At 36.8% G+C, this 21,883-nt stretch overlaps 1 protein-coding gene across 1 annotated transcript in view; it reads right to left on the reverse strand.

Annotated features, from left to right (window-relative positions):
* Window positions 1–2,733: 2,733 nt before the first annotated feature.
* The window catches only part of LOC150104461 (putative carbonic anhydrase 3), a 176,675-nt gene continuing 157,525 nt past the window's right edge, over window positions 2,734–21,883 (reverse strand). Inside the window, exon 7 of the mRNA XM_090395155.1 lies at window positions 2,734–3,998. Within this exon, the coding sequence (XP_090251281.1) occupies window positions 3,810–3,998 (189 nt within the window). The 3' untranslated portion in view covers window positions 2,734–3,809. The remainder of the gene's footprint in view (window positions 3,999–21,883) is intronic.

Consider the following 21,883-nt stretch of genomic DNA (forward strand, 5'->3'; position numbering starts at 1 on the left):
TGGAGCGGATAAGGGATGCCAATTTTTTATATGGTTTGTAACAAGAAGTCAGGTAATATTTTTTTTAAGATTTTGGTTATTTTTTCAGAGGTGCCCCGAATATAAGGAATGGTGATGGATTTAGTGTAATCTTTGTTATGAAGGGAGGTCTTGTGGTTAATTGGTCTTAATATTTTTTGGGGGGTTGTAGCCATTGGCTAAGAAAGTATTAAGAATGTGGTTTAGTTAAGTGGTTAGGGCATTGTCATCTGAACAGATTAATTTTGCCCTGTTATATAGTTCTTTTATAACCCCATATTGTTGGGGGGGGGGGGCTGGTGAACGTATCTGCCTGTATGGGTGGGTTTTCTGTGGCAGTTTCAGATATTTTGGAATTCGGTTGAAGAGAATCATCATTTCAACTCAACAATCGTCAACTTGTCTTTGTCGTTGAGTCGTGTAATCTTTTGTTAATACCTCAATTATGTGCATAGAGATAGAGGCAACAACTAGAGGAAATATGGGGGTGAGAGCATGACTTCTACTCGATCTTGGATTGTGTGGAGGGGATTAAGAGACCATCATTAGAACTATTGTGCAACTGGATTTTGAGAGCTTGGAACATGATTTCTGCAGAAATAATTTAATTAGAGAAGTATTGTCACTAAAGATTTCAAATATATCACGTGATGAAAGTGAGTGGCCGATCGCATAGATAATGTTGATGATTAAAATTTAAATGCATTCATTTTATAAATAATGTGAGCAAGTATAAATTATAATAAATCTGAGGATTTAATTATAAATGTCAGTATAGTTTTTTCCTAAAAAACTTTAGTTTCCAAAAATCCCCACCTTGCACTGCGATTTTTTAACTTTAATTTTTGGAAAAAAAGTGCAATTTATATTCAATAAGGTATGTTGACTATTTATATATTAGTGGCCAATGAAGATAAAATTCATGCATTTTGAGTGATACAAGACTTTTTTTTTTTTTAATGGTAATTATTGTTTGCTATGTTTTTGCTTCTTGTCTTGAATTACTTTTATAGAAAAAAAAGCAAACGGTTTATTCTCTGCCACTACAAACAAATGTTGAAACATTTTGCATCTTAAAACTCAATAAAATAAAACTGTTAGGTGTAAACAAATAACTACATTAGTGCACTTTGGAAATCAGATTGACTCGAGCATTACTTTCCAGTAAGGTCTATACTGTCATAAAACACACTTGAAAAACGTTTAGGTTAGAATCGATATTGATTCAAGAATATCTGCTATCAAGGGTCATTCTGCAAAGAAATAAGTTAATTACCACTGTGTATCTGTTTTAGGTTACTGTTTTGTGACCTTGTAGTATGACTGAGCATGCGCTCTAAAGATAAAATGATGTGCACATCTTATCCTATGATTGGTTGTCTGCCATTATAATAATTGACAAAACAGGCATCTGTAATGACCAACATTTCCCAGTTGATTGATGCAATAAGTATGGTAAACATACAGAAAACTGTTTATGACATAAAATATGAAATAGTTTGGCATTACTTAAAATAAAATTGATGCTTTTTTTAACTCAATTAAAAATTCTCACTCGTCACAAGTTGAGGTACAATACAATTTCACCTTTGCATCTTCTTTGGAAGATACAAAAATGAAACTAATGTAGAAGTCATATGTTTTGTATATACAAGTAGAAAAATTATGTATTACTTTATTATTAAATACTCTGGATGAGAGTTGTTGTGGAAGGTTTCTCCACTTGGTTATAATGTATGTATATTTTTTTTATTATTTCAAGAAATTGTATTCTTGTTTTAATCCCATGCTTATATGTTACATGTGCTTATACAGCATTGTGAAGTATACCTAAAAATGGATGTGGGAGAGGGGGAGGTTTGGAGAGAGAGATAATTGCTGATCTTGAATGTTGGTATATTTTTCCGAGTGCCAGCATTCACTTGGAAAAATATACCAACTGGCACTTTCTTTTCTTCAGTGAATCCTACACACGAACATTTAAAAACCTATACGATATTATTATCATCAGTAAGCCAAGGGTTAGATAATCCAGGAGTCCTGCTAGAACTAGAGATCAAACACTGAACTTTTTCTGAATCAGCAGGATGGTAATCTAATCTGATACTGAGCACTGAAGTTCATCTACCACCTAAAAGCGTTTACAAACATGCAAGCTACAGTGGGGCTGGTGAGCAGAAACACTATCCACCCAAACTATAAGACTGGCAAACAAATTCTAAAGATATCTACTAATGATCCCTGAAAATGTGTGCAGTTGCATTGTCTTTAAAGGGGAAGACAGATATGCACATCTAGAGGTTTATTTAAATTGGAAAATTGAGTAATGTGGCATCATTTTATCTCATTTGGTAGTGTAATATAGTTGTAAGCTGTAAAGGTATTATGAATGAACATGTTACACTGTATACATGATTTATACTGTAACTGCAAATTATTGAACTACGTACTTAAATGTTTTAACTATGTTAAAATGTAAAACACTTATATTTCAGAGTTTGTTTGTTGATACCTGGTAACTAATAATTTAAGCAGTGGAATATTTTTGAATTACTTTGCATGATAAGAGAATGACATTTTCACAATAATTTGGAAGATTTATGTTAGAATTATAGAAAACAGTAATCTTTTTAGAAAAAAAGAAATATATTTTTTTTACAAGATTCATTTACAGGAATGAGACATTCAACATCTGAAGAAAAAAAACAAAAACAATTTCTACTTTTATAAAATTTATGCAGAAATATATAGCAATTTATATGTTAGAATTATAGAAAACAGTAATCTTTTTAGAAAAAAAGAAATATTTTTTTTTTACAAGATTCATTTACAGGAATGAGACATTCAACATCTGAAGAAAAAAACAAACAAAAACAATTTCTACTTTTTTTAAAATTTATGCAGAAATATATAGCAATTTAAATGAAATGCTGAAAACAGTATGAACATTTATGTACTTAATCAATATGCATTTTCAGCAAAATCATAGCTAATGTTAAATTTTAGTGCTGGAAACAAAACTGCCAGCTTGAGAAGGGGAGGAGGATAATTCAGAAATGAATGCAATTAAATGTCCTAGAAACTCTTAAGTTATTATTATTGTAACAAATCTCCATGGAGTCATCGTGGGAGGTATCACTTAGCGAGAATGGACACCTAAAATACTGTACATGTTTTTAATGTTTACAAAGCAATAGATTATCCATTGAAGCACTAGCAGTCAAGGACATTTTAATGATGGAATGCCAACATTATTACTGCAACAGATAATCTATAAACTATCGCATAACATTACACTTCCTTTGTGGTAACAGCATAATTTACATCTCCTGTTTTGTAATCACCTTATGCATGTTAATTTACATCATTTATTCATTCTTTGGCAACTTAACTAAACAGAAATACTTTGCGCAGCCATTAGGTAAGCAGTACTTGGAGTGTTACTAGCATGAAAGCTTTCCATACTTCAAGTAAATGGCAAAAGTTTAAATTATTTTATTATATACATTAAGTAATGAGTAGTGCTTTAGGAATGAAACTTAAAACTATTGTTAAAAAAGATTAAAAAAAAAAACTGGCTAGCTGTAGTGATGCCATGATTTAAATTATCTGTATTCTCAGACCTTATGAAACTGCTGCATTATCTTCATTGGTCAAGTACTATAAAGTGTCTTGATTTACATTATGGTGTCATGGAATTTAGTTCCCATTCAATTTGAGATTCTTCAGGAAAATCACAATATTGTGTTTTTCTAAATATGATATGAAAGTCTTGTAAGTCAGTTAACTTGTTAATAGAAAAGCCTGGTAGAAACAACTGACAGAAGAACAAGTAACAAAGATGCTACTACAGCATTAGCATTACTAGGTGATTTTTCTATCACTCTGCCATTTAATTTTTGAGTTGGACGAAAGTTATTTGATAACTCTTCTGGGTCTTCATTTTCTTCTTCCTCTTTTAGATTTCTGAATTGCTCCACCTGTTAAAAATAAAAGAAAAAGTTTTTTACTTTTCAAATCATACATCTGAGCATTCAAAACTGCATACTTTAAAAATTTCTATTTCATATTAATGAGTTCAACCTCCCCCCCTTCTCTTCCTAGCATATTGAAAATATCTCAAAACTAAATATGGACATTAACTTGAAAAATCAAAGAAAAAAATAGGCCTGTTTTGTGAATGAGAGTCAATTATGCTGGACAAGTACCTTTCCCTCCTCCCAATACATTGCTGCTGCTGACCGCCTATGCTTTCTTACCATTAGTCAGAATGATACATTAATTTCTGTGAAGAAAATTTCCTATCTTTGACTGTAATAAATACTTCAATGTGCTGTGCAAAAGACTTTCAATACATAACAGTTTTGCTTAGAGAGTGGTGAATAAGTGGAATGGATTGTCAGAAGTAGCTGTGAGTCTCCTAATGGTAAATGAGTTTAAGGAGAGGTATTATGTGAATACCTGTGTTACTTCCATTAAAGTCATCCAAAGAAGTACAGGGGAAGGCAGCTAAGTAATCATGCTGCAGCTTCCACCTGCCACTAGTGCTGATGGAATGTTTGCTTGCCTGGTTGGATGCAATGTAACTCCTCATTGTGCAGGTTCAATATTATGAATAATAGTAAAATACCACAAGGTTGAGTCTCACTGGACTTAAGATGTGTTTCTGGAGAAGGATCTTGATAGCATAAATTAATTCTTGTAATGGATTCCACTATTTCATTCTACTTTTTAAATTTGTCAGATTTCAAGAGAGAACTTTCCACCCCTCCCTTATCCGATCTACAGTAGGTTGTAAATCTATCGATCATGCATTTAGTAGTAGCATAGGTGGGCTTATGGTTAGAAGGTTAAAAACCTAAAAGCCCTGCTCTTGAGACTTCCAATAACCAATGTGATGATCTCGTACCACATGGCAAAAAATGTCTTGAGGCCTAAATTATAAACAAGCATTCACATGTAAACCACAGTAATTAAATTTTTAATAAGTCAATATTTCGTCCTAAGTATCTTAGGACATCAGTACAGTTGCTACAAACAATACTAGGAATAACATGCAATTAGAGCTCATGCTTACAATGAAATCCAAGTAGGCATGCAGTAGCATGTTGTAGAATTAAATTAAAATATATCTGATAAAATCAGATATATAATTAGAAATAAATTAAAATAAATTTAATTTATACAATTGAGGATGACAATTTTCCAGACTTTAGGGATAGTAAGAACATCATTACGGTTTAAATTGAGTCTGTTGACATAAGGCTTCAGCACCTTTATATAAGATCTATGTAGAAATTTGGTGTTTTTCCATTGGAACCTATGGTTTGGGTTTTCAACTCCCATGTTGTGTGAGGCCAGATTTCTGCAGTTTGATAAGATGGATATGGTGTTGATATTCAGAGATCTTGCTGTCTGTCCATAGTAAGACATCTTACAGGAACATGGAAATTCATAAACACCAGGTAGCAAATTGTAGATCTGGTTGATTGGTTTGTAGGTAAAGCAAGTTTGTATTTCTTCATAATTTTTGACAGACGTTTGGAGATGCCTTTGACATGTGGCATGGGAGTCCTACGGCCTTGTTCTTGTCTAGGTTGATGCATAGGGAAGTGGCTGATGATTTTTTGAGTTGTTTTTGAATTGTATCCATTTGGTATTTTTGATTTCCAATTCTTGGTTTAAAGATTTTTTGGAGGAACAAAATCTGTGTGCTGTGGATACTAATGATTTTATGATGCCATATTTATGAGATGGATGGTGAGCCGATGAATTGTGAATGCAATGACCTGAAAAACGTTGGGTCTACAATAGACAGAAGTGGAGATGGAACCATCCTGTTTTCGTTGGATGTGTAAATCAAGAAAGGAGATACCTTGTGATGATTCTGTTTCTAGTGTGAATTTGATGCAAGGATGAAGATTGTTGATCTTATCTAGAAACGAGTATAGTTCTTGTTCAGAATGACTCCAGACTGCAAAGACATCAACAACATATCGTAGCCAAATTTTTGGTTTAGGTTCAAGCGTGAAATTTTTTCTTGAAGGTGTTCCAGAAAAAAAAGGTTGGTTAAGTTTGGTGATAAGGGAGAGCCAATCTTTCCATGTGAAAAAAATTTACAAGCAAGAGGAAGGAACAGCAATGGGCTCTCCCTTATCACTTAGAACAAAATATTTACTTACTAAAAATTGAACTATTGTGGTTTAGTTATGAATACTCCACAGGTTTCACTATATAATAAATATGCATACCACAATGGGATTTAACCCTGCGGAGGTCGAGGCTGATCTGACAGATACAAATTGTTTAATATAAATATTCTTACACATATCCAGTGTATAGCTTGGAGGTCATGACTAGATTTCCATGCATATATTACGAGTGATATTCCACACTGTTTATGCAGTCAGTTTTGGTTTAACACATTATGTAAAGGTGTGTGATATTTGATAGTAAATTGTATCTGAGAGATACCTTGAACTCAGATGTCAGTATAGTATTTGTTTAGTTTTTTTTTTTATTTACCATTGAAAATGGCTGGAAAAATATATCGATTGGATAATCCATCAGATGTTGAGATTCAGTTAATGTTACTGGAGTCCGATGATAGTTGAATGCAAAAGTGATATTTGATAGCAAATTGTATCCAAGAGATATAGCAAACTTCGATGTCAGTATAGTATTGGTTTAGTTTTTTTTTTTTCCTTTGTACAGCAATTTCTAGATTATAACTGAAAGTACATAAACCATGATGTATTATATTTGCAGTTTTATCACATTTTAGCACATACTAGTAATGAATGTATATCTCCTCATGTTGGAGGCTTAATGGATTGTATACAGCACTCAGAAAGGATTAAAAACAGAATTTAATTCTTTCTATATTTCGTCTCAGTCATTGAGACATCTTCAGGGATTACAAAAAAACTAATGTAACATATAAACAAATAACAAACAATACTAAGCCCAACCACGTGGGTGACACTAAAGTCCTATCTAGGTGGGGCGCCTTCTAAGGGCAGTTGTAGGTGGGATCTCTGGTGATAAGCGTTTCCTAAATCTTAGGAAGCTTAATGCTACCATATTTGTTAAGATTTGGTTGATTCCTGAGAGCTGCTACTGATTATAAGAATAGTCTCTCTTTTTTGAATTTGCTGTGGTGGAGCATGGTGGTTTTTTCCCTGTGAGACCCTGTGGATTGTATCCAAGACATGGTCAGCCAGGCCTGACTGACCATAGTCGTGGTTGCAGATGTATGACTTATGTTCCTCCAGGCAGATAGTAGCTGATCTGCCTGTCTGTCCAAAGTATGCCAATTTACAGGAACAGGGTGCTTTATAGACTCCAGGCACTGAGAGAGGAGGGAACTGATCTTTTGTAGAGCAGATAAAGATAGCAAGTTTGCGGTGGGGCTTAAATGCTGTGTTTAGGTTGTACTTTTTTAAAATCTTGGCTATTTTTTTTCGGATGTGCCACGGATATAGGCAATGGTGACAGCATTTCTAAACTCTTTCTGAAGAGAAGACTGGGGAATGGAAGAGGACCTGATTATTATTTTAATACTGTGATCGCTGTAGCCATTGGAGAGGAAAGTGTTGTGTATGTGGTCAAGCTCAGTTGTAAGGGCAGTTCCACTGGAACAAAGATTATGGGCTCTCTTGGTAAGAGTTTTAATAATGCCATATTGTTGAGTGGGGTAGTGGTGGGAGAGTTTGTGAATGTATCTGCCTGTGTGTGTGGGTTTTCTCTATACAGTGAAGGAAAGTGTGCCATGGGAAGGCGTTTAACTAAGGTGTCTAGGAAGGGTAAACGATTGTTCTTTTCCATCGTAAACTGGATTCTTGGATGCAGGCTGTTGAGGTGACTGAGGAAGGAGTCTAATATTTGGGCCATGAGGCCAAATAGAGAACACATCATCTACAGAGTCTATAAAGTACCCTGTTCCTGTAAACTGGTGTACTTTGGACAGACAGGCAGATCAGCTACTATCTGCCTGGAGGAACATAAGCCATACATCTGCAACCACGACTATGGTCAATCAGGCTTAGCTGACCATGTCTTGGATACAACCCACAGGATGGGAAAAAACCACCATGCTCCACCACAGCAAATTCAAAAAAGAGAGACTATTCTTATAATCAGTAGCAGCTCTCAGGAATCAACCAAATCTTAACAAATATGGTAGCATTAAGCTTCCTAAGATTTGGGAAATGCTTATCTCCAGAGGTCCCATTATATATTCCAGGCAACCTACAACCACCCTTAGAGGGCACTTCACCTAGATAGGACTTTAGTGTCATCCACATGGTTGGGCTTAGTATTGTTTGTTAATATGTTACATTAGTTTTTTTGTAATCCCTGAAGATGTCTCATTGACTGAGACGAAATATAGGAAGAATTAAATTCTGTTTTAATCCTTTCTGAGTATTGTATACAATCCATTAAGCCTCCAACACGATGTCCTCACAGCACTTAAGCCTCTACACACGGAATATATATCTGTTACACGCAACCTATGCAGGGTTAAAACTGCAGTCTATTTGTGATCCATCCATGCTGAAAACCTGGTTTGCATTTTTATTTTATTTTTTTTTTTAAAAACATATCTTTGGAGGCTTTTCTTCGTAATGATATTTTAACTTTTTTTTTTTTTTTTTGAAGTTCAGAGGATATATCAGATGTAAAGCTATTGGGGGTGCAATGATATTGAGATATAGCTCTGAGACTTTTTTTTTTGCCTTTAGATGTCTTGGTTATTGTTGCCATGTTAGTGTACAAGGACTTTCCAACAGATGTCACAAATAGGCTGGATGTTCTCCCTTGCAAGTTTATGCACTTAGGATATTCTGTTAGGCCGAATTTTTCATGCTCTTTACTGTCACATTAGATAGTCAGCAGTTAGAATTGAAGGAAGTACAGGAAGTTGGTTTAATGTTGAATCTGGTGTCAGGCAAGGATGCACATTATCAGTTCTGCTATTCATTATCTATATGGATCACATGAAGGATCAATTTTGATATCAGGTATTAAACCTGATATCAAAATTAAAGATGTTAATCTCTGCTTTATGCAGACAATGTTATATTTCTAAATAAATCCCCTACAAGTCTGCAAGATTCCCTGACTAAATCGAATAACTGTTGTAATAGATATGGAAGGAAGGTCAGCAAGACAAAGATAATGAAAATAGCAGAAGCATTGGAAACATCAACTACATTGTGATTGGAGAACCTGCATAACGAGAAAAACATTTCAGCTACTTAAGGCACGATTTTTAGTGCAAAAGGTAAATTAAATATGGAAATAGACAACACAATCAACAAAGCTGGTATGGTAGGAAGTCAACTGAATAAATTTATATGAAATAAAAGAGAAATTAATCAAAACACTAAACTAGTTGTATACAAGAGTGTTCAAACCAATTTTAACTTATGGATCTGAGAGCAAAACTGTATAACTGAGAGGAGACCTCCACATAGCTTTTAAAGGAATGTGGAGAAACGACCAGGGCTTCTGACCTAATGTCCAATCCTCACCTTCTCGTGGTGCACCCTGTTGGGTATCTACTTGGATACTGAACGAACGAGGATGGGCTGGCAATTTGGAATTTAGTCGATCAAATTGTATTCTTATTGGTTAAACCAAAATAAAAAAATAATGGTACAACATGACAAAATTTCATGCCAGCTGGGGCGTCGCCAGGGAACCAGGGCGAACAGCGAAAAGTCAGCTACTGGAACAAATCTGAAAACACACCCCAACTCAACATCACCAGAGTTAAAGATCAGTACTATCAACATAAGAAACCTGAATGGCAAAGAAATGGAGCTAGCTGAGAAATTAGATAAGTACCAGGTCGACATAATAGGGGTGACTGAAACAAAAAAGACAAAAACTGGTGAGATCTTTCCGAGCAATAAATACAAAATGTTATATTCAGGTAATGACGGAGTAGCCATAGTATTCAACACAAAATACAAGGCTAATCTTTTTGAATGGCAGTCAGTCTCAAGTAGAGTAATGTGGGCAAATATGAGAATGGGGAACTGGACAATGAGACTTATTTGTGCCTATGGTCCCACAGAAGGTTCTACTAAGGTAGAAGTGGAGGAATTTTTTGAGGCTTTACAAAAAGCAACTGACACAATGAAAAATGAAAAGTTGGTCCTTGTTGGGGATCTAAATAGCAGAGTAGGAAATGATTGCGAGAGATACAAAAATATTTCGGGAAAAATTGGAGAAAAGAGCAAAGCAAATATCTGTTACAAATAATGGCAAATATCTGTTGGATTTCTGCTCAGGACATGGACTGGTTATTACTAACACCATGTTCCAACATAAAAATGTGCACAAATTCACATGGAGAGAAGAGGCAAGGAATAAGAAAAGTCTTATTGACTATGTTATTGTTGATGAGGATTTGAAATTGGAAGTGATCACTATTTAGTCTTGAGCAGGATAAAATTGAATTTCATATTGAGAATAACGACATGTAAGAAAGTTTTAAAGCTAATAAAAGTTGAGCAGCTCTCAGATGTGAACTGTAGATTAAAATACACAAAGATTATTGAAGAAAAAATGAAAGAGTTTGAGAACAGGAATCAAACCTTGCAGATTCAGTGGCAAGCCTTGAAGAAAGCCCCGATTGATTCAGCTAGAGAGGCATGTGGTGAAGTTGTCTACAAGGATAGAAAAATTAGAACTCCATGGTGGACACAGGAAGTTAAAGAGGCAGTGAAGGAAAAGAAGAAAGCATATCAAAAGTTCCTGGCAAATAAGTCAGCTTGTTCTCTTAGAGAATACAGAGACAAATGCAAGAATGCTAAACACTGTGTAAAACTAGTTAAACAAAAGTCATGGGAGGACTTTGGCAAGAATATAGAAAATAAATATCAAGAAGGTGGCAAAATATTCTGGAGGTTGTTGAAGAAGAGGAATGGAGGAAAGAGTGCTGTAAAAGGAATTAGAGATGATAAAGGTGACATGAAAACGGGAGAAAAAGATATCCTTGAAGTATGGAGTAATTACTTTGAAATACTGCTAAATGAAACAAGCAGTGATGACAGCACAGTGGTAAAAAACACTGACCAGGCATGCAGTCAGGAATACATATCCATACTTGAAGTAGAAAAAGCCATCAAAGGCTTGAAATGTGAAAGGCAGCAGGAGTAGATGATATTCCACCAGAAATGCTTAAGTATGGTGGTATAAGAGTCTTACAGTGGCTGCACTGCATAGTTCAGAAAGCCTGGGCAGAGGGATGAATTCCCGATGAATTAGTAGAGCTCTCATAGTACCCATATATAAAAAGGGAAATAAAACTGAATGTGAGAATTACAGAGGTATTTCCCTACTGAGTGTTCCTGGCAAGATCAATGCAAGCATACTTGAGAAACGGTTGAGAAGAATTGTGAAAGAAAAGCTTGGTGAAGAACAAGCTGGATTCAGGCCAAATATAGGCTGTCAGGATCAGATCTTCACTTTACGACAAATAGTCGAGAAAACATGGGAATATAACAAAGATCTGTATTTAAGTTTTGTCGATTTGGAAAAGGCATATGACAAGGCGCCAAGAGAGAAGCTATTCAATATGCTACAGTTATATGGTGTTAATGGGGCATTACATATTAAGTAATACTTCGTCTTTATTTGAGTTGTAAGTCAGCAGTTAGAATTGAAGGAAATACAGGAAGATGGTTTAATGTTAAATCTGGTGTGAGACAAGGATGTACATTATTCCCCTATGTTATTCATTATCTATATGAATCACATTATGAAGGAAAGTGGTATTAAACATGATATCAAAATTGGAGATGTTAATGTCAGCTCTTTACTTTATGCAGATGATGTTATACTTCTAAATAAATCTGCTACAAGGCTGCAAGATTCTCTGACTAAATTGAATAACTGTTGTAATAGATATGGTATGAAGGTCAGCAATAATGAGGCGGAGAGCAAGGATTATGAATGATATTCTGGCTGAAATGTGTGAGGAGATGGGAGTACAGTTTGTTAATGTGTGGAATGAGTTTGAGGGATGATGCGAGCTGTATGGGAGTGAAGGACTGCATTTGAGTGGTTATGGTGTGAGTCGCTTGGAGAGTCTGCTGCTGAAAGGCAGAGAAGTGAATAGAGAGAATGAATCAGATCGAGAGGGGAGTGATGTGGAAGAGCAGGAGAGTAAGACAGGAGAGATTGAAGAAGTGGAAATGAATGGGGAAGTGAGTGGTATGAGTATAGAAAATGAGAGAATGGGTGTGCAAGAGGAGCAGGAAAACGGGGAGGCTCAGGGTGGACAGGGGTACACAGCGTAAGAAAGGTGGATGCTCCAAGAGGAGGTGAGAGCATGTGTAAGCAGGAAAGAAATGGGATGACCAGGGATCAAGAGGAAACAGATGGAATTGCAAAGGGTTCTGAAATGAAGAAGCAGAAAGGGAAATGGCCCCAGTCCAGCATGGAGAGATCACATCGATTTGGTGGTATCAGTGGAACTAGCTGTAGATCCAGAAATGAGCTGTTGTGTTTGTATACCAATGCTAGAAGTATAAGAAACAAGGCAGATGAAATGGTTGCACTAATTGCATCTGTGCACCCAAAGATTGTCGGAATAAGTGAGACATGGTTAGATGAGGACGACATCCTGACAGGAATAGAGATGGAAAGGTATGATGTGTTTCGTGAGGATAGAAGGGGAGTGCTATTGATGATAGAAAAAGAGTTATGTCCATACAAGGTAGAGATGCAAGAGGGAAATAGGGCCAGTGGTTTTGAGGCAGTATCGTGTGAGATAGAGGTGAATAGAATCAAATACTTGGTGGGATGTTGTTATAGACCTGGTAATGTGGATGGTGGTGATAGTGAAATGTATAGTCAAATAAGCCAAGCAAATAAGAAAAGGGTGATCATTATGGGTGATTTTAATTATGGCAATATAGACTGGAATGAAGAGATAGCAACTGGAAGTAAAGAAAATGAGGTCCTTGAGTTTTTGAGGGATAACTACCTCAGACAGTATGTAACAGAGGGCACACGAGGATTAAGGGTCTTGGATTTGGTCATCTCATCGGAGGATGTAATTATAAATGAGGTGTCAAATCATCCACCATTTGGTGAAAGTGACCATGAGGTGATTACCTGGGTGGTTGCCAAGGGAATGAGGAGTTAGCTGGAAAAGAGATCAATACAGCTTGGGGGATTTTCAAAAATTATTTGGTAGATGCAATGTCTAAATGTATACCACGGGTGAGAAGGTTGAATAAGGTAGGTGTGAGATGGATGAATAAAGAGATTAAGCATGCGATACAGAGTAAAAGGGCATTGTGGAGGCAGCATAAGAGAAGTGGAAGTAACCAATTTCATGAGGTCTACAAAGACCAGGCAAGGAGGGTGACTTGGTTGGTGAGAGTAGCTAAAGACAGGTATGAACAGCAGTTAGAAGCTAATAAAGCCAGAAAGAATCCTAGGGAGTTCTTTCGATATGTAGCCAGCAAAAGAAAGAATGATTATGGAAGGATGACATTGATTGGAGGAAATGGTATAAAGACAGCTGATGCAGAAAGTGTGGTGGAGATACTTAATGAGCAGTCCATAAAGATCTTTCAATCTTGTGAATGTGACTTCATGGAGAGATTGAGAGCAGTTGATGATGGGGAGGAGAGACTGACTAAGTGAGCAAGAGGTGTTTGGGCAGTTGAGTAAACTAGATATAAATAAGGCTGTGGGACTTGATAATATATCACCGCATATTCTGCAGGAATGTGCCAGAGAGTTGACACCTGCCTTGACATATTTTTTTTTTAATACGAGTCTTGCACTTGGTCAAGTTCCTAAAGAGTGGAAGAAGGGCAAGATTGTGCCACTTCATAAAGGAGGTGATCGAACTCAAGCATTAAACTATAGGCCTATCTCTGTGTCAAGTGTTGTGGTTAAGTTGTTGGAGAAGCTTGTGAGAACTAGGATCCAGAGTTGGGTTGACAACAATGGTATAATCTTTGATGGACAACATGGATTTGCTAAAGGGAGGTCATGTTTTAATCTACTTACTTATTACAATAAAGTGACTGCTTCCTTGGACAGAGGAGAAGGATACACAGTAATATACTTGGATTTCGCAAAAGCTTTTGATAGAGTACCTCATGATAAGTTGACAGTCAAACTAGAGCAGATGGGGTTGGATATTAGATTAGTGCATTGGATTGGAGACTGGCTATCTGATAGGTATCAACAAGTTGTGAATGGGGGTGCGATATCCAGGAAAAGGAAAGTCACTAGTGGTGTGCCTCAGGGGTCTGTTTTAGGGCCATTACTATTTAACTTGTATGTTAATGATATTGGTGAAGATTTGGATGGAGATATTCAGTTGTTTGCAGATGATGCAAAGTTGGGACGAACCATAAAGAGTAGTGAAGATGTTGTGGCCTTGCACGAAGACTTGAATAAATTGAGTGATTGGGCAAGCAAATGGGGATGTGAGTTCAATGTTGCAAAATGTATGGTTTTAAAATTCGGAAAACAAAGATGGGATGCAGAATTTATGCTTGGTGGGAATATATTGTTGGAAGTAGAGGAAATAAGAGATCTGGGGGTGATAGTGGATAAGGATCTAAAATTTAGGGGACACATCGCTAAAATTGTGAAGACAACACAAAGACTTCTGGGAATGATGCGGAGGACACTGACGTGTAGAAGTAGCTAGAATCTTGTTCCATTGTATAAGGCTCTGATTAGCCCACACATGGACTATTGTGCCCAGATTTTGTCACTGGGTTTTCAGAAGGATGAAGAGATGTTGGAAAGGGTCCAAAGGCGACTGCCTAAGGTAGTTTCTGACCTCTGGAATGTTGAGTATGAGGAAAGATTGAGAAGATGTAATTTGCAGAGTCTGGTGGAGAGAAGGAAGAGGGGAGATATGATAGAGACCTACAAGTTGGTAAGGGGTTGTTATAAGATCAATGGTGGAGAAGTTCTACAGAGAATAGTGGAAGATCAGGGGAGAACCAGAGGTCATCCCTGGAAACTGTGCGAGTAGGGGAGTGAGTGGCAGGTTTTTTTCGTGCAGAGTTGTGAATGATTGGAATGCCTTGCCTGAGAGTGTGGTGTCTGCAAGGAGTTTGAGTGTGTTTAAGACACGGTATGATGAGATGTGTGTGTGTGATAAAAGGACCTCCCAGATGAGTCTGACTCCATGAGGTCTTGTTTAATAATAATAATAATAAAAAGACAAAGACAATGAAAATAGGCAGAATCATTGAAAATGTCAACTGTGTCGTGAATGGAGAAAATGTGGAACAAGTAAAACATTTCAGCTACTTTGGCACGATTTTTAGTGAAGATGGTAAATTAAATATAGAAATAGACAACAGAATCAGCAAAGCTGGTATGGTGGGAAAGTCAATTGAATAAGAGAGAAATTAGTCTGAACACTAAATTAGCTGTATACAAGACAGTGTTCAAACAGTATTAACTTATGGATCTGAGAGCTGGGTCAGAAGTAAAACACTTGATCAAAGACTAGAGAGTCCTGAGAAAGATTATAGGTGTGAACAGATGGTATCAATGGCAATATCATATTAAAAACGAGGATATTAGGAAAGAACTTGATATTGTCAGCGTCCAGGAATGTGTTAGCAGAGCTAATCTCAGGTGGTATGGTCACTTAAACAGAATGGGAGAGGAAAGATTAGCAAAATAAGTGTTCTCTGCCAGGTTGACAAAAAAAAGACCAAGATATAGGTGGATTGATACAGTAAAAAAGTGCCTTAGAAGACAGAAATATAAGATCTGATAATATTCGAGTCTTGAGAGGTGACAGACTGATTTGGAGGAAAATTGTAGATAGGAAGTTAGTAATGATGTTAATTTCTCATGTAGTACTATCATACCTGTACATCCCTTGAGGGTACATGACAGGATGATGAGGCCTGATAGGTAATTTGGACATGCCGTATTTCTAATATTGGCGATATAACCATAACAATCTGGATTAGAAGACATGCCGTTCCTAGTACTGATAAACACAAAACTCAGAGTTGCCACCTTGAATGGTACGAATATAAACACACAAAGAAGAAGAATTAGATGCAGAACTTAAAGAATGCAAAAGTTGATTTAGCGATAATCACTGAAACATGAAAGAAATTAAGAGGAACACTATATACAGATATATTGCAGAGTTGGAAGGGAAGAGAGAGAAAGATCAGGATTAATGTTGTGGATAAAAAAAAAATAATAATTGCAACAGAAATATACAAATGATTGATGATTATATCCAGATTTTTAACTCAGATGTAATTTAATAAGTAAAAAATGGCAAAAAATTAAAACATATTCCAACAGTAGTTAATATCTATAGGTTATTTATTTTGTATCCAAACACAAGTAGTACAGTAGTAAGTAAGTGGTACAACATGATTTACAACAAATTAGGATACATTACAATAAGATCATCTTAGATTTGGTAGGTGAATTATATATATAGGTGAATTATATAATAATTAAATATGAAAAAAAAAGGGAACTATACATAACTTATATACAATAAACATGGTCAGATGTTCCTCCAGTATCTTGCACAATCAACTGCTCTTTCTGTGCAGGATATAAGGTCCTCTTTTGCACAAGGCGATGGAAGAAAGGGACAAGAAAGAAGGTGTTCCATGGACTGGGTTGTCCCACAACTCACAATTGTCTGGGCCAGTGAGGTAGCCCCATTTAATGAGGTTTTGTTTGCAGCATCCTGTCGTCCAGTCCAGGTGGGCACCACGTGGAAGATGTTCAGCAGTTGGAATACCAGTACTATTTTCAGGATATAGTGCAAGCCATTGTTGAAGTCTTGTATCTGGGAGGTTTTTAGGTGGTTCAACAGTTGTCAGGAAGCTATGTCGGGATCTTAGTCTTTGGAGCACTGTGGTCTGGCCGAACAGTGGGTGGCGTTCATCATTCATTTGTCTGCTTCTTTCATCAGCTGAGAATGCAGATCTTTGAATTGAAGGGGGTGCAATACCAGCCAAAGTATACAGGTCTTTTAGTGGTGTTGGTTTCAGGCATCCTGTAATTAAGCGGCAGCTTTCATTCAATGCTGGATCAAGTTTTTCAGCATGGCAGGATCTGGACCATACTGGACAGGCATATTCAGCAGAAGAATAGCAAAGGGCCAAGGCAGAAGATCTCAGTGTTCTAGGGTCTGCACCCCATTTGGATCTCTATAGGTAAAAAGACTTGAATAATAGTCTAATCACAAGTATCATTAGGCATGTTACGTGCAGTCTTTCATTGTATAAACTGTATGTGATTGCTGGCATAGAACAGGTCTTTTAATTTTACACATGTTAATTAATGATTTCCAGATGTAGTGAAAGATCAGTTCCTGGTTCTGTTTAGTGTGAAAGACCTTGGAGGATTCCTTGAACAATTTGTCAAAGCATGTGCACTATGAATGCTTTTTTCTTGCCATTTGTTTTCAATGTTACCATATATTCTTTGTTGCAGATTTTGAAACTCGATCACAGAATCTTGTATACACCTGAATGTTCATAAAATGGAATTCTCTCTTTAGGTGATGTAGAAATCTTCATAAGATGTTGACTGGTTTGAATGCTGTTCTGATGTTGACTACCTTTAATATTTTGGTTATTTTTCTTGATAAAAACTGATCTTTTTGGTCTTTTTCCAATGGATCCATTGGAAAAAGACTAAACTTCTACATAGATCTTCATATAAACATAATGCTGAAGCCCTACTTCACAGACCAAATCTAAACTGTAATGACATGCTTGTTATTCCTCAAGTATGGGAAATTGTCATACAAAATTGTGTAAAATAATTTTTTATATATGTTATCTTATAATCTTTTTTTTTCTCCCTCCAGATATATTTTAATTTAATTCTATAACACGCTACTGCACGCATATTGGGATTCCATTGTAATCATGTGCCCTAACTATGTTATTCCTAGTATTGTTTGAATTAACTGTACTGACGATGTCCTAAGATACTTAGGATGAAATATTTACTTGTTAAAAACATATTATTCTGGTTATGTGTGTGTATTTAGTCAGAGAAAGAGTATATCTGTTACTTATTGTCTATTGTGTTTGCTTGTGTAAAAATTCTCACTTACATATACTTCATGGGATCAGTTTCTTCATTTTTAAATTATAACAAGAAAACTTATTTTGGTAACATATATTCTTAGCTAAATGTAGTGTGAATAAGTGGAATAGCTTACTAACATGGTGCAGATTGCTAATATTTCATACTAACTCCAGTCTGGAGTTAATATGAATTGGCATCATGTTGTTAAACAGAAATATCAGTTAATGGCATGCCCACCATTGAAAGACTAGATAATTTAACAACCCATCTCTAAGAGACCAAACATAATACTTCCTTCTCCCTCCCCCTCTCAAACACAGATCAAGCCCGAGTAATCATAGATGATGAAATTCATCTACCACCTAAAGACATTCACAAATATCCATGCCACAGTGGGATGTGAACCAACAACCTTTTGGGTGAAGTGTGGAGATGCTGTCTACTCAGTCAGATTGACTTGCAAGCTACATATCATGATAAGGGCAGTGCTTATGTAAAGATGTTTAACATGTTGACCACCGTATGTTAAAAATTTTTATGTGATTCCTCCGTACTAACTTCTTTTTTGTTTTGCAATTTGCTGAAAGTAACATAAAATAATCATATTTTATGATTTTTTATCTATTTCATGCAGCTAAATAGATTTGTTAAGTGTGAATCACGCGTGCACCGCACTTCCTAGAAGAATTTTTTTGACTGACTGGGCCACGTAATTTTTTTACGTGAGCGGTGCACACGTGATTCGTACTTCAAACTTGCATATCTATGATGCGTACGAGCAGTTATATGCATTCAGTGTTTTGTCCTGTGCAATAAATTTGTTATAGTGATAAATATTGTTATAAATTGCCCTAATATGGGAGACTACGAAAAAGAGCAATGCCATTTAGAAGCCTTGATAAATGAAGTTCCATCTGAAGACGAACCATACGAATATTTGTCGAAAAGTTACAACGGAAGTGATTTTAGTTCTCTGTCTTCAGATTCTGATTCTCTCATTGCTAGAAAGAGAATAAAAGTGTCTACAACTGGTAATACTGAAGTTCTCGCTCCTAGTACATCTCAGTTTACTGCTGCTCATTTTGTAGAACAAACAACTGATGATGTTATAAGAAATCTGCATTTGACTAATGATTCTTCCTCAGATAAAATACTTGGAAATGTGAATTCAACCAATCTACAATGGAATGAAATTACAGGTGATAATCTAAAACATTCGGTTTGTGGATAATAATTTTGTAATAAAACAAAATGTCACTGAAGAAATGCACGTTGAAAGTTTATTTTTCACTTGGTTAGAATATAATAAATTTAGTTTAATCCTTTATCCAAGTGTGAGCAAACAAAGTTTGCACCTGAAAGTATCTTCAGGACTGGGGTAAGGTGGTGCAACACCAGGGTGACTCCTTGCAAAGGTGGAGAAAGCTACTATCACTCCTATCTCAGTATCTCCCATAATGCAAAACACATCTCCTTGCAGATATGTCTAATGTTATGCATTAAGGGAAGGGCCACTACCCAAACTAGTTTCGACCTTTATTGAGGTCTCTTCAGTGGGAGCCAGGCCCAAGTGGAGATACCAGCCAGAACCAGTATTGAATTAGCACACAAACCTTTGAATATTCTTGTTGAGAGGCTTATACGCTGGTTAAACATGATAACTAATATTTAAGGAATTGACAGCGTATACTAGAAATATAAATTAAATAAACTTTAATATATACTTTCCGATAAAGACACGTGCGCACAAGTACTACATAACAGCAAATGAGAACTGAAGCTAGGAAGCTAACATTTTCCTGAAGTCCTGGTGGTGCCCCCTGGCAGACTATATTGGTGGTTCTTGGCCTTTGGGCTGAAGTTCTGATAATTGTTTCCCAAATTTGGGGCAGTCTCATGCATCCAAATTTGTTGAGGTTCGGCATGTTCCTAAGGGCTGAGGCTGATTCCATGAATAGTCTTTCATACTTGAACTTGCTGCGGTGTATGACTGTGGCTTTCTTCCATCTTATTCTGTGGCGAGTATCCAGAGCATGGTCTGCAAGCCCAGAGTGGCTGTACTGGTGAAATCGGATGTAATCCTTGTGTTCTGAGATTCTGATATTTGCTGTCCTGCCTGTTTGGCCAAAGTAAGACAATTTACAGCTGCAAGGGACCTGATACACACCAGGTAGGTCTAGGGGAAGTGGTTGGTCTTTAGTGGAGCGGATAAGGGATGCCAATTTTCTATGTGGTCTATAACAAGTGGTTAAGTCGTGTTTTCTTAAGATTTTGTTGATTTTTTTCCGAGGTGCCTCGGATGTAGGGAATGGTGATGGATTTAGAGTAATCTTTTTTGTGAAGGGGAGGGGGTGGTGGGTTGTGGATAACTGGGTTAAGTATTCTCTGGATTTTTTTTGGGGGGGGTAGCCATTGGCTGAGAAAGTGTCATGGATGTGATTTAGTTCAGTGTTTAAGGCTTGATCATTTGAACAGATTATTTTTGCCCTGTTGAATAGTGTCTTAATAACTCCATATTGTTGTGAGGGGGGGGGGTGATGAAGGGATTGTTGGTGAATGTATCTGCCTGTATGGGTGGGTTTTCTATAAACTGAGAAAACCAAGGTTCCATCAGGTTGGCAGGTGACTAGTGTGTCTAGGAAAGGGAGGCTATTGTTTTCCTCTTTTTCCAGGGTGAACTTGATTCTAGGGTGTTGGTTGTTTAAGTGTGTTAGGAAGGAGAGGAGTGAATCCGGGCCATGTGGCCAAATAGCAAACACATCATCAACGTAGCGAAGCCATATGGTAGGTTTTTGTGGGGCTGAGTTTAAGGCTTTCTCTTCAAAAGTCTCCATAAAGAAGTTGGCCAAGGGTGGGGAAAGTGGTGAACCCATGGCTGTCCCCTCTATCTGTTTGTAGAATTTTTCCTGCCAAACGAAATAGCCTGAGTTTATTGTAAACTGAAATAGGGCTGAGATATCGGGAGGAAATTTAGCTTGGATTAGCTCTAGGGTTTCTTTGAGGGGTACATTCGTGAATAGGGAGGAGACATCAAAACTGACCATTATGTCATTATGTTGCAGTGTAAGGTTTTCTATACTGGCTTTGAAGTGGGCTGAGTTTTTTATGTGTGATGGTGTGTTGCCAGTATAGTGTGAGAGCACTTTGGCTAAATGCTTGACTAGTTTGTAAGTGGGGGAATCAATGCCATCCACTATGGGACGTAATGGCACATTTTCTTTATGTATTTTAGGGAGCCCATATATGCGGGGGAGGGTAGAGTTATAGGGTTTTATTCTGTTGGTAACCTCCACAGGCCAAGAAGTAACCCACCAACTCACAAATTAGAAAACTCCATAGGCTCCTTAAGAAGGTTACTTACATCGCCAACGACATTCGATTGGATGTAGCCTGTGTTCTCAAAAAAGCAAAACCTCCAAAATCCAACATATCTATTAGTGAATACAAGTCACTACAAGAATTGAAGAGAAACAAAGAAATAGTGATCACCGAAGCGGATAAGGGGAACGCCACTGTGGTACTCAACCTTAATGACTACACAGGTAAGCTCAAGGCTTTGCTATTAGATCGATCCACTTACCTCCCCATTAATTACAATCCCACCAACTCACAAATTAGAAAACTCCATAGGCGCCTTAAGAAGGTTACTTCTTGGCCTGTGGAGGTTACCAACAGACTAAAACCCTATAACTCTAGACCCCCCCCCCGCATATATGGGCTCCCTAAAATACATAAAGAAAATGTGCCATTACGTCCCATAGTGGATGGCATT

Source organism: Typopeltis vanoorti, chromosome 7, assembly GCF_054136105.1.
Source record: "Typopeltis vanoorti isolate ZY-2024b chromosome 7, IOZ_Tvanoo_1.0, whole genome shotgun sequence".
Classification (NCBI taxonomy): domain Eukaryota; kingdom Metazoa; phylum Arthropoda; class Arachnida; order Uropygi; family Thelyphonidae; genus Typopeltis; species Typopeltis vanoorti.